The following is a 13,368-nucleotide window of genomic DNA, read 5'->3' as shown; positions in this document are numbered from 1 at the left end:
ATCTACCCTTAATGAAGGGCTGGGACAGATGTGTGAGTGTGTGAGGCAGTCATGGTCAGAAAATACACTCACCCCCGTACTGTCCTCGCCTTCTGTGTCTTTTGGGTCATCTGCCACGTCATAAGATGCTCCTTCTTTAAAGATATTCTTTAAAGATATTCATTTGTTATTCATTATCGATTTCGATTGTTTGTCTTTTTCCTAATCATTCCTCTTTTTCTCCTACAACTTATTTAACATTTTCAGAAATACGATCAATCCAACTATCGATTTTTCCGTATTTGATCCAACAGGTGATTTTCGAAAAAATGAAATTATCGGATTTATTTTTGTTTTCCTTTGTCTCCAAGTTGATGAAATAAGCTTGGGTTTTTTAACCCAATGCTCATCCTATTGCACACGAATGACAGTGAATGATTGTTGCCCGAGGGTCTCATAACACAATAACATACAGTAATTGTCCAGCCAAGTCATCAGACTAGGGTCACTACAGACAGGAGAAGGTATCTTGGCAAGTATATTGCACCGTCTTCCTAACCAACAGACGTCTCCAATATCGGCCATTTGTTGTCATCTTTCATTCCATATTTTGTTTCATTTACCATCTCTTTTGCCTGCTGTAATTATGCAAACATTGTAAGATTTAGACTATTTTATTCATATTTCTGGAATTTTGGGATTCAGGTTGTGAGATTGTGGTATTCTGCGTATCTCAAGGTTTGAAATTCGAAATTTCTGGGATTCTGAGATGTTAAGATGCTGGGAACCGTTCCAGCAACGATGTATATTCGAAGTTTTTATTGCTTTAGAGTTTGAACACTCTCATACCGGTCGTGCAGTTCACAAAGCTAATGTAGGTGCTAGGAAGACACCTCCTACCAGCTAATCTACCTCTAATCGAGAGTGGTCCCATTGAGACAGACGAGTGAGTGCGTGAACCAGTCACAGTCATAGCATACACTCATCATCGGACTGTCTACATCGTCTGCGTCTTTTAGGTCATCTGCCACCTCATAAGATGCTCCTTCGTTTCTTTTATATCGACCGTTTATCATTTCCCTCATATTTCTTTATGTTCTTCGACAATATGTTGAAAATTTTCAGAACAACCAACAATGAAACTATCGATTTTTCCGTGTTTGGTCCAAAAGGAGATTCTGGAAAACATGAAAATTTCGAATCTATTTTTGTTGTCGTTTGTCTCCAAAAATATTAAGAAGTTGATCAAATCGTCTCAAATTACAAGATTCAACAGCATCAGTCATATTGTGTATGACGCTCCTGAGCGTCCTGTGACCGATAGCTGGTCGGTTTATATTCCCTTCATGCCCAAGTCGGACAATATCATGGAATTTACTGAGCGCCGCGAGGAGACAGAGGATGATTATTTTCAATTGAACGTAGCTGGAAAAATAATGGATTTTCGGTAAGTTAGAATCAGTAACCAATTGGAAACATATCATTAATTTAGGTTGTCAAACCAATACCAATATCCTGAAGCATATTTCCACCCGAGTGAAAAAGAATCTGCTATCGAATCTATTCATAACTACTTTCTCGATTTCTTCGGTGAGACTGTAGAATATCAGTATGTGGAACATTACAAGGAATTCATTCCACATCTTCCGAAATTATCATTGTGTCTTTCCTTTTGGCCTGGTAACTTGGGAAGAATTATAAACATTCAACCTATTGAAGAATATCTCGCCTCGTCTCCTGCTTTGAAACAGATATGTATGAGTTTGCAATCACAACAACTGTTCCGTCCGGAGTCCAAATTCTATCAGGCAGAATCCATCTCCCTCACACTATACACCAGAACCGCTCATGATTTTTTACGTCATTTTCAAGGAAGACAGGCATTTTTGAGATGCGATGAATATGACGTTTCAAGTTTTATAGGGTTTATGAATAGATGGAAATCCGGACAAGAATGTGGGAAGTTGGAATACTTGAAAATTAAATTAATGCGAAATCGCGGCGTTCAAAACCAAATTCTGAATGCAAATGGAGTAAAATATATTGATGAATCAAGAACACCACCCACTCACACATTACCCGTAGTGTGAGTTATTTTTCAGTAATTTTGAAATATTATTTTCTTTTATGATAACTGTGGAATAATCAATCGTTTTATAGGTATAAATACGGGGACTTTCCAAATACGGCTCCGATCATCAGTCATGCATATGTCGTTCGAAAAACAGATAATCGTGTGGCATCTGTTGCAATAAATAGAGATAGGTTCTATTTTGGAGTATGGAATGAGACGGAAGAAGAGTTTCTGAAATTGGTGACGTAGTTCAAGATTCCTCTGCTCTTCAAAATATTCTTAAAAACTATTGGATCCATACAAGGCATATAATTATCTTAAAGGTGGGGGGACAGGAGATTTTTCGGAGGTTTTTTGGAGTTAGGGTATGCATTCTACCGTGACGGTGTACAACGCTTAATGTTACTCTGCGTACAGCGGTCGTCCTCGCCTTTATGTATGCAACCGGGCGCCGGCTGCCGCTTTGCCCGCGTGGCTCAGTCGGTAGCGGCGCCGCACCCTCAATCCTCGCTCCCACAAGTTCAACTCCTCGAGGGGCATATTTGAACGGAATTTCGAGAACATTATTTTTTTCATGTCCCCCCACCTTTAAGATATTAGTCAAGATAACATCGTCATGTAAACTTTTTTCACATTGCTTTCATCAAATTTTTTTAAATCACCTAAACCTCTATCTACCTTTGCTTCGTTCTTTATGTAATTATCTATTTTTAAGTGTCAATAAATTCAAATTCATCGTTTTCCTTAAAAACCTTCGTTTCGATTTTCGGTTTTAATTTTAAGGTAGCGAAAAAAATCTAACAATAAGCATCACAAAATTTCAGAATTTCTGAATTCATCGTTATCCTTCACATTAAAAACTTCTCATGGAATCACTATTTTTAACTCCCCCACCACGTCTCTTCTCCTTAACCACATAGGTATAGTGGCCGGCGCGAGCCCGGTTTTTGTCGGTACACGCGTTGCCCCTACACCCGTCGCCTCGCCGTCTCTCCATCGCTTCTTCGGCTTATTAGCTAAGATCAAAGTGTAGTATCTGTTCTTATCGTATTAACCTACGGTATACACTCGAATGAGTGTAATTAAGGTTATATGATTTTTGGAACCTAGGAAAGACTCGGGGCTTGCTCCGACTTTCCAAGGGTCGTCCCGGCGTTGCACTGCTGCCGGGCTCGGCCCAGTCCCCGTGGGGACAACAAATACCGAATTAAATACCATGTGATGAAATGTCGACATGTTTGAGGAAAATTGAGCATAAATGTTTGATGTGTCAAGGCGAGTTTCGTAGATTTAGAGTTTCTTTTTTCACTTTTGCACGCTCTCCCCAGTGAAAAATATGAGCTGCAAGCCTTTTTCTCAGCGGTGAACATTTTTATTTTTCAAATTTTGTACTGAAAGGATTCTGATTTCAGGATTCTGAGGTTTTCAGATAATGGAAACTAACATAAGAGAAATTTCAGCACCAATGTGAATTTGAAGTTTTCATCGTTTTAGAGTTTGCACATTCTTATAACGGTTGCATATTCATGTACAATGAACCCATTTGATTTTTGAACCTTCCTTAGAGAAAACTCTCATTATTCTTTAATCGAGGGGTGGTCCCTGATGGGGTGGTCCCTGTGTGAATGAGTGAAGGTCATACATTCATCATCGTAAGATCTTCTTCTGTGTCTTTTGGGTCATCTGCCACGTATTCAGATGCTCCTTCTTTTGTTATTCATTATCTATTCCAAGCGTTTGTCGTTTTCCGCATCATCATTCTTCTTCTTCTATAATCTGTTCAACATTTTCAGAACTACAAACAATGAAACTAACGATTTTTCCGTATGTGGTCCAAAAGGAGATTCTTGACAACCTTGAAATTTCGGATTTATTTTGGTTGTCGTTTGTCTCCAAAAATATGAAAAAGCTGATCAAATCGTCTCAAATTAAGAGGTTCAAAAGCATCGGTTATATTGTGTATTCAGATCCTAGCTTTGGTCTGAGAGGTAGACGGAAGGTTTATATTCCCTTCACGCTCGAGTAGGATACTATCATGGAATTTACTGAGCGCCGCGAGGAAACAAAAAATGACTATTTTCAATTGAACGTATCTGGAAAAATTATGAATTTTCGGTGAGTGAGAAACAGTAATTAATTGGAAACATAACATTATTTCAGATTATCCAACCAATATCAAGATCCTGAGGCTTATTGTCACCCGAGTAACAAAGAATCAACTATGGAACCTATTCATAATTACTTTCTCGATTTCTTCGGCGATACTGTAGAGTATCAATATGTGGGACATTACAAGGAATTCATTCCACATCTTCCAAAAGTATCATTGTGTCTTTCTTTTTGGGCTGATAACGTAGAAGGAACTATAGACATCAAAGACATTGAAGAATATCTTGCCTCGTCTCCTGTTTTGAAACATATAAGTATGGAGTTGGTTAAACCAGAGCTATTCTGTCCGGAGTCCGAATTCTGGCAGGTAGAATCGATTACCCTCATAATAAACAATAATACTGTTCCTGCCTTTTTACGTCATTTTCGAGGGAGACAGGCATTTTTAAGATGCTATGATAGGAACACTCTGGATCTGATAGAGTTTATGAATAGATCGAGAACCGGAGAACAATTCAGAAGTTGGAATACTTGAAAATAGCAATAGAGTTTAACAACCTCCCAAACGAACTTCTGAATGAAAATGGAGTGAAACATATTGATGCAATTAAAAAATCACCCATGCACACATTGCCCAAACGGTGAGTTATTTTTTAGTAATTTCGAAATAGTTATTTCTTGTGAGATAAAGGATAAAATCGTTTTCAGGCTTCAATACGGATTTTTCCCATATACGAATCCTATCATCAGTCACTCATATATCGATAGGGAAACAGATAATCGTGTGGTATCTGTTTCTATTCAGGACGAATCGTTCTGTTTTGGAGTATGGAATAAGATGGAGGAAGAGTTTCTGAAAATGGTGAAATAGTTCCAGATTTCTCCATTTTTCAAACTATTCTGAAAACTACTGGATCCATAAGATATTAATCAACATAATGAACATCTCTCCGTTTTTTCATAGTTTTGTTGAATTTTCATTATATCACCTTACTCCATCTAACGCATACTATATTCATAAGAACCTATTTTCGGCTTGGAATTTGTTTATCATGTATTTTTCCCCACTATTCTCAGAATCCATAATTAAATAAACATTGTACTAATAACTTTCAAATTTTTTAGTTTTGATTTCATGTAGTAGTTTTTTGTTTTTGTTTTTGCTTCACGCTTCTAATCTTTTTTTTATTATCAATAAATTCGAATGAATTGTTCTTTGTATTCATATCATGATTTGTAGGATGTTTTCCCTGGGACCAAGATCGAATAGTTCTCGAAACTTATCATCATTCTTATCATTCTTATAATAAATAAATGAAGTTGCGTCTCTTTATTTCTCTCTCACTTTGTCCGAACATTTTGAGAAGCTTGAAAATAAAAAAAAATCACGAAATATAAATATAAATTCACGATATAAATAAATATAAATTCACGTGACCTTTTAAAAAAGTGAGTCGCGAAGCGACGAACAGTAAAAGAAAGAGGTTAATTCCAGCTGTTTGAAGCGCCGGAGGTGTGGAAAGAGACGGAAGAAGAGTTTCTGAGAATGGTCAGATAATTCCATGGATCTATACAAGACATATAATTTTTCTAATCAGCATAATGCATGTGCAATTTTTCTCTATCATCCTCTATTTACTGTTCTTTTTTGTGTTATATTGTTTTGGAACTCTAAATTATTTTACATCGTTTCCATCAATTTCTGATTGAGCCCCTCACTCCTATCCAACGCACACTGATGTACTACATCATTTTTTAAATTCTTCCATTCATTTTATTTTTATGCACAATCTATTGTTTTGCTTCATTCTTTGACCTAATCTTTTCTCATATTTTAACAAACTCAAATGAATGGCTTTGCCTAAAATCTTGTTCTCGAAAAATCATCAATGATTGAGGCGTTCTTTTACAGGTTATCACAGTTTTCCATACCAAAGTTTCTTTTGGAATCAATTTTTCTGGATCAATCAAATTTAATATGATAGAACTCGACGAGTACTAAAAAAATGATACTATACTGTGCCTTGTCGAAGAATTATGAGTCATAAATTGGCTGGTGGTTTTAAACAAAGGTTCGTAAAATTCTGGATTTTCATGCATTCTCTGAAATGTTACAAATATGCATATGTTGAACAACTAACTTTTAGAAACATTTCTAAATAAATATTTATGTTCACTCCTCTATCGGAAAACTTTTTTTCGAAAAGGTCTTCCTAACCGGGTTTCCCGGCAATTCACATTCTGAAGTGACCCAATTCTTTTCGTAATAATTTTTTCATCAATACTCTCGATTCTCGTTTTATCAATTTCTTGAACATATCCACAACATTCACACTTTTTTTGGCACTCCCAAGAGTACTTCACAACCGTTTTCCCTTCTTTACAACTCTCTGGCGAAAAAGGCACAAAAGGGGAACTATGTGCGACAGACTTGCGGAAACCCCGTGCACGGCATTGCAAATGGGCGCGTCCTCTCAATCCCGACGGAAATCGGCTGCGTCATTCGTGTTGCTGTGTTTGTGTCCTCTCTGTTCAGCGTACTCTCTCGTTTCCCGCGTTCGTTCAAATTCATCAATTTCTTGTGATCCTCTTTATCGCTCGAATTTTTTCTCTCCAATCATCAAGTTTTCGGTTTCAGTAGTTGATACATATTGTGTCTCGGAATTTCCGAAAGTAAACCTTTCCCTTCTCGTAGTCCAGTACTGTGAATGTTTTCGCTGCCAGTTTTTGGCCCACATGCTCCTGTCTCTTCGATTGATTTTAATGTTTCTGTAGCAAAAATTGAAACATTTTTAGTATGTTCAAAAATTTAACATATTTATCCCATCAAGCATTAGTGGAATCGAATTCCGGCTTGCATCTCATCTTTTTTTTCACCATTGCTTGTCATCAAACTCTTCTTTCTCCTTCTTCCACCGGGTTTCATAATTTGAATCTTTCCAGGTACATTTCTCCTGTACCCAGACTGTGTTTTTGACTGCTGCAACGAAGGCAGATTTTTTAAATTCATTTTATTTGCATCCAACGTGCGAATAGAAATGGTGAGTCGTTGAATTAGATGAAGTATGAACGGAAATAACTACTTAGGCATCCGAAACGGGTCAGAAGGGAGGAACGGATTGCAATATCATGTATGCTGTTAACGATATGGTAGGACGCGTTGTCTTGATCAACACTACGGATAACAAACGCTGGTCAGGAGTTCTAAATGCAATTTCCCCTGAGGTAGCAATAAGAAAATTTTTTTTTTTCATAATATCTGTTTTAGTTCGAATTCGGAGTGGAGCTCGTTGTTGAAGTCACAAAGGAAAACGAGAATGATTTGCTCCGGCAAGAGAAGGATGTCATCGAGAAAATGATATTCAAGTTCGACGACATTGTAGACTTTGCATATATCACCGAAGAAGACAAAAAGAATCAGTTCGGTGAGTATTTATGCCAAACGCTGTCCTGAAAATGATTATTTTTTTCCAGTCAGCAAATTCGCTACCGATCGCCAATACCACGGAGACGTTGTGAATGAAAACGAAGAACTTCAGGCGTGGAACGGAGGAGACGACGAAGAAGGTATCGGAGAGTCGATTGAAGATGATGTCGATGTGAGTTCATCGAAAGAAAGGAACTAGTTGATAAGAAAGTAATTTTATAGAGTGGACCTCAAAGCTCGCGACGTAATAATCATAATAATGGAGCCTCTGGGTGGTCAGTTAATGAGATGTTTGCCGTGAATGAGAAGTTAAAGGTGGTGTCAACATTTAAGGAAGATATGACCCAATACACAACGTAAGTAGTTTCATTGTTCCAGTTGTCTTCAACTAGTGCTATTTCAGAGTTGATGCTGTAGGTACAGAAGAAGATCGAGCTCGAGCAGAACGAATTGCTCGGGAAATCGAGTCCAACACATCCTCGAAGTTCATGGCGAACCTTGAAAATGACGACGATGAAAGGGATTTGGACAAGTCTACACGTCAAGACGAGTTCGAGAATGGAAACCAGAGAGGTAACAAAAGGTAATTGATTTGCTAAGACACTCCGGAACGCGATCTATGTTTTTTGTTCCAGAAACATCTACAATCAGGCACCACAGCAACGGCGGAATCCGAACATCACACCGAATGGACAACCTATTAACCGGCGAGCAGAAGGATTGCGTGGAGATCGTCGCAATAGCAGTGGTTCTTCAGCAAATAACAGTCGTTACGGTGCACAAGCTTCAACACAGAACTACCAGCCACCCCAACAGCAAGGGCAGAAGAGTGGAAGTCACAACAACCGGCGTCAAAACGACGACTACCGCGAGAACGGTGAGGAGTTTTTCAAAGTACACTGTCCCTGTCAGATGCTTATCTACTCCCCGACGCCAACAACCTCGTCCTTTCTCGTTCTCATAATATCCGTTTTTCTCCTCTCGGGTTTCTTTTCTCTTTCGTTTCATCTTCTTTTTTTGAGTATTCTTTTGTCTTGACCCATTTCGCATGACATAATGCGCCACGCTAACCATTGATGCAACCGTTTTCCTCGTTCGTCTGCAAACAACAAATTGGATGGTTTCATCGTCTCTCTCTGTCGGCCGCCTTTTTCGTCGAACTTCTCAGCTGATTTATGAAAGTTGCTAGAAAAAAAATCATTCAAAATAAGATTTACGGTGGTTCTTTCAGTGACATTGCTCCTAGAAACTGCGTCTCTCTAAACCTTCAGATAATATTGAGACTGATTCATCGGATGCAAGCCTATTGCGTCCACTCCCACTTCTACTCTTATCATAGTTGGTTTTTCTCCTCGAAACCGTGTCTATACCAATCGATAGGGTGGACGCAACTTTCTCTCTTTCTCTTTTTTCCTTTCCCTGATTGTCCGGTGCTGCAACAACGAAACACGCCATCGTGCATCGGTTCGTTCCGCCTGCCATAGTTTTCATACTTATTCGCTGTTTTTCCGGTGGCTCTCTCTTGTCCTCTCCATCCCACTTGTTTGTTATTTTCTCATTCTATCAGTGTTTTTTTTACTGTGTTGTCTACGTCTCTCTCTCTTTCTCTCTCTCTCTCTCTCTCTCTCTCTCTCCATGAAACGCCGATCGTGTACTGGAGGTGGTCAGCTCGACTTTCCTTTATCTGAATATTTTTTTTCGAATTTTACTGATCTGTCGCTAGATAGCTGTCTAACACTTTCTCGTTGTTTTTTGTGCCAAATTCCTAAGCCTTCTTCGAATCGCCAACTTGAATTCCGACGATTCCTATCAGTATCGACACCAAAAAAATATTTCGAAACAGTCTCTTGCTGCGCCTATTGACTCCTTCACAGCCTCCACATACACTGTTTAATAGAAAATTAGAATGAGTAATACCGTCAGCTTTCTCTTGCCCAAAAAATGAGTCACTTCCAATCACCCACACACTTATCATGCCATCAATAAATAAAAACGATAAATTTCAGACTGGCAGATGGCCAAGGGGAAGGGTCAGAACCAGGGACAGGATCATTCGTTCCGTCAACAACAGAAGCAGATGTTGGATCCAAGACCTAGCGCCAAGCAACCGGAAGGTGAGAAGGGGCAAGGTGCTGGATCTCGTGTTACGGAGCTGAAAAACTGGGGCAATGAATTCTCGATTGCTACTTCCCCAAAAGAGCAATCTCCAGCTCCAGGATCTACTCCGCCAGTGTCTCAAGGAAACTCGGGTAGCGCTTGGAACCGTGGTCCACCAAGTTCTCTAGTCACCAAGGGAGCATCAACAGCGACTCCGACGTCTGCAGAGAAAGAAATCGTTGAAAAACCATTTCCACAGACGAAAGGTAAGATAATAGAGGTGTGATTTTTTCAAGATTCAAACAATTCTTCAGAAGAGTTACCATCGACAAGTGCCGAAGGACAGACGGAGACAGATGGAAGACCTGACGAAACAGACAATGTATCCGTTACTGGTCGCTCTGAAACTTCATCAGTCTCGAAATCACAGTTTTTCAAGTTCAACATAAATGCTCCAGAATTCAAGCCACGTGCAGCACCGTCCACCCCTACCCCAAGTACTCCAACTGGACCAGGTCCACAAGGTGTCGCTCCGGTCCAGCAACAGCAATTCATCACTCAAGGTTTGTGAGACGAATGAGTTCTTGAAGTTAATTTGATAAACGTTTCAGAATATCAACAACATCCAGGTTTGATCCCTCAAGGACCTCCACCAGGACAGCAAATGAACATGCAAGGAGGAATGATGCCACACGTGCCACCAGGCGGTGTTCCTCATAACCAAGGACAAGCAATCATGATGTGGCCACAAGGTCAACAAGGATATCAACAGAATCAGCAGTTTGTTCAGGTTCCAGGAGTTCCAGGACCAATATATGGATCTGTATCCACGGCTCCTATGCAAGTGAACCAACAAGGTGCTCAGAATCAACAGATGCCACCAAATACGGGAGCTGGTGCTCAGAATGATGGCAGACAAGGAAACCAGCAAGCACGACGCGGAGACGGAGAATTCCGTGAGCCACAGCCACTGTTCTATCCACAGTATAGCCAGGCAGGACAAATGATGCCAGTTCCACAGCAATTCTACCAATACCAAGGAGGCGCGCCACAGCAACAGTATCAGATGAAGGTTGTGCCACAAATGCAGCAAGCACCACAAGGCCAATATCAGCAAAGATATCAACAAAATCCAGCCTACATGGGAGGACAACAAAGGTATCAAGGCCCTCCTCCACAACAGGCACATCAGTTCGCTGGCGAGCACGGTGGACCACAATCGCATCCAAATAGTCAACCAAATACACCAGGGCCACGTGGAGAGATGAATGGACAGAAGATGCAGCCACAAGGACAACCAACACAACCACAGGTGATTTCTTGTTGATTATTCTAATTTGGCATGCTACCTTTGCTTTGACACTTTCCTATTCCTATGATAGCGTTTCAATATTGTGACCGTGACAGTTTCAGAACAATAACAATGGAGTACAACGCGAACCAGAAGCTGGAAGCAGCGCCAGTATCAGCGGATCTGCTAGTTCCCAATCTGGACAACGAAGTGGATCTCCACAGACCAACAATACTGGTGGTCCACCGCAACAACAGCAACAGCATCCACAACAACAACAGCAACAACAACAACCACCACCACAGCATCAACAAGGGCCTCATGGAGGACATGGAGTACAACAACATGGAGTTCTACCACCACACATGCAGCAACCTCAGATGGTGGGAGTAGCCAATCCAATGTACATTCATCAGATGCACGCCGCTCCGATGCAATATTATCAACAGCAGGCATGTTTTAATCGTTAACTTTCGGTTACTTCGGCCAATTTCTATTTATTTTGGTTTGCAACTAAATACGCTTTCCACACTGGCTCTCTGCGGAGAATTAGTGTGTTTTCCATTTTTTTTGTCAATGAAACCTAACTATAACTCTGTTAAAATTTCAGCCAGCAGTGTACTACGGTATGATGCCAGTGCCACAGATGCAGCAAATGCCTAATCAACATGGTAAAACTATAGTAAAACTGTTCCGAAATGAAAAAATTAAAATTTGCAGTTCAACCAAGCTTGATGGGAGAACGTGCCGATACAGGATATTCGCAGAATAGCTTTTTCGATTACCGTACGATGCCCAACTTCCAGCAACAGCAACAACAGCACCAAATGCATGGAGGACACATGCCTCCTCGCCAAAACTCCATTCCGCAACAGTTTGGCGGAAATCAAGGTAACTGAGATTAGTGAAGAGCTATACCTTGACTGTTCATGAAGTTTTGAAGGTGTAAATCCCTCCTCCCAACAAGCTCCACCTCCTGCTCCACAACTACAGCAGCAGGGTGGTCCACCACCACCAAGGGAGCAGCAACCACCACCCCAACATCAGCCTCAAAGTCCACAGTAATCTGTGCTGCCTCTTTTTCTCTCATCTGTACTTTTCAGTGCTCATATATATCTTTATTTATTATAATTCTCTCATATATATTTTTTGCTTCCGTTTCTCCCTCTTTCTACTCTCTTTTCCCTTTGTTTCTACAAGCCCGGCATTCCTGTGAATCCAGCTTATATATATATATATATATATATATATATACTTTTTTTTGCATCGCGTTTGATACGTTTCTGAAACATGAGTTTCCCCTTCAGTACTCTCTTTTTCTTAATTTATTCCTGATGCCGCCTTTTCTGAAACTAAAAAACCCTGTAAACGGAAGCTCTTCTCTCCGTATAGTCATAAAAATAAGACCTGAATTGTGATGCTAGTTTTAGATTCCGCGACTGTCTCCTGACCACCACCTCTTCTATATTTCCTAGTAATCGGTTTGAGGTCTCGGTGAAGTTCGCAACCCCTTCTCATTACTTGTAGTGTCACTGTTTGGTTGCAGTCTTCTTTTTAAAAATGCGCTAAACTTGTACACAGCGACGAAACATCCCCAACAATCTGTAGTTGTGGGATTTATCGTCGTTTCTCTTCTTCCCCCTGCACCCTTGAATTTTCATCATTCGCGCTGAAGTCACGCATCGTTTCCAATCACGATGGTGATTTCTTTTTTTTTTTGAGCAAGCAGTCACTTTTGATTCAATGACTACTACAGTCGTTAAAAATTGTAGTTGCCCTATTATCCTTGTCTTAGAAAAAAAAGGTTGAGACGCAGAGAAAAAGTGTCTGTGTCTCCACCTTATGTATGCTATTTAGGCTCTCCGCTTCGATATAGCTACCGTATTCAGACTGCAAAAAATACTCTGACCTTTTTTTTCACAGACAAGCATAATATTTAAATATGAAATCAATTCTCCCCCTTTTTCTCACTCCAATCTTTTCTTTTCGCTTCCTACTGCTTCCCCCCTTTTTATACCATCAGATACGCACCGATCTACTCATCTTTTAGTGAATATTCTGATGTAATGAAGTGCCCGTAATGCTCAAAATTGTTTATATTTATTGGTTATGAAAACATTTTTTAGCAGTTCAAAATTTTCTTCTGAAATTCGGCAGGATCAAAGTACGGCCAGATCTTCTTCGCCATCTGACCATGAGTTGCAACTTTGTAATCGTTCGGACCTCGCTTCTCACTGATCTCCAACGCAGTCAGCATCTCCTCTCCACCTCCTCTGGACAGTTCCCACTCGAAACGACCAAAGTGCGAGCCTCGAATTCGTTTGAATCCCATGTTGCATTCACACCATAACCCATAATAATCAGGACGTCGTGAGAAGCTAAGACCTTCCA

The 13,368-nt window shown here is 40.1% G+C and overlaps 2 protein-coding genes across 2 annotated transcripts; both read left to right on the top strand.

The window, feature by feature from the left end:
- Positions 1-1,115: 1,115 nt before the first annotated feature.
- Positions 1,116-2,069, top strand: CBG18376 (the record flags this gene model as incomplete). Its single annotated transcript, XM_045243720.1, has 2 exons — positions 1,116-1,426; positions 1,472-2,069. 2 exons carry the CDS (start codon positions 1,116-1,118, stop codon positions 2,067-2,069), a joined length of 909 nt encoding a protein of 302 aa, XP_045096463.1.
- Positions 2,070-4,088: 2,019 nt separating this feature from the next.
- Cbr-atx-2 lies at positions 4,089-12,042 on the top strand (the record flags this gene model as incomplete). Its single annotated transcript, XM_002642327.1, has 14 exons — positions 4,089-4,168; positions 4,214-4,529; positions 7,431-7,587; positions 7,637-7,761; positions 7,812-7,945; positions 7,993-8,172; positions 8,225-8,466; positions 9,596-9,952; positions 10,001-10,249; positions 10,298-10,998; positions 11,100-11,360; positions 11,588-11,648; positions 11,698-11,868; positions 11,921-12,042. The coding sequence occupies 14 exons, from the start codon at positions 4,089-4,091 to the stop codon at positions 12,040-12,042; spliced, it is 3,156 nt and encodes a 1,051-aa protein (XP_002642373.1).
- Between the last annotated feature and the right edge of the window lie 1,326 nt (positions 12,043-13,368).

The sequence above is a fragment of the Caenorhabditis briggsae genome, assembly GCF_000004555.2.
Source record: "Caenorhabditis briggsae complete genome, chrIII, whole genome shotgun sequence".
Classification (NCBI taxonomy): domain Eukaryota; kingdom Metazoa; phylum Nematoda; class Chromadorea; order Rhabditida; family Rhabditidae; genus Caenorhabditis; species Caenorhabditis briggsae.
Note: the sequence above shows the minus strand (reverse complement) of the source record. Positions and strands in the feature narration are given on the sequence as shown.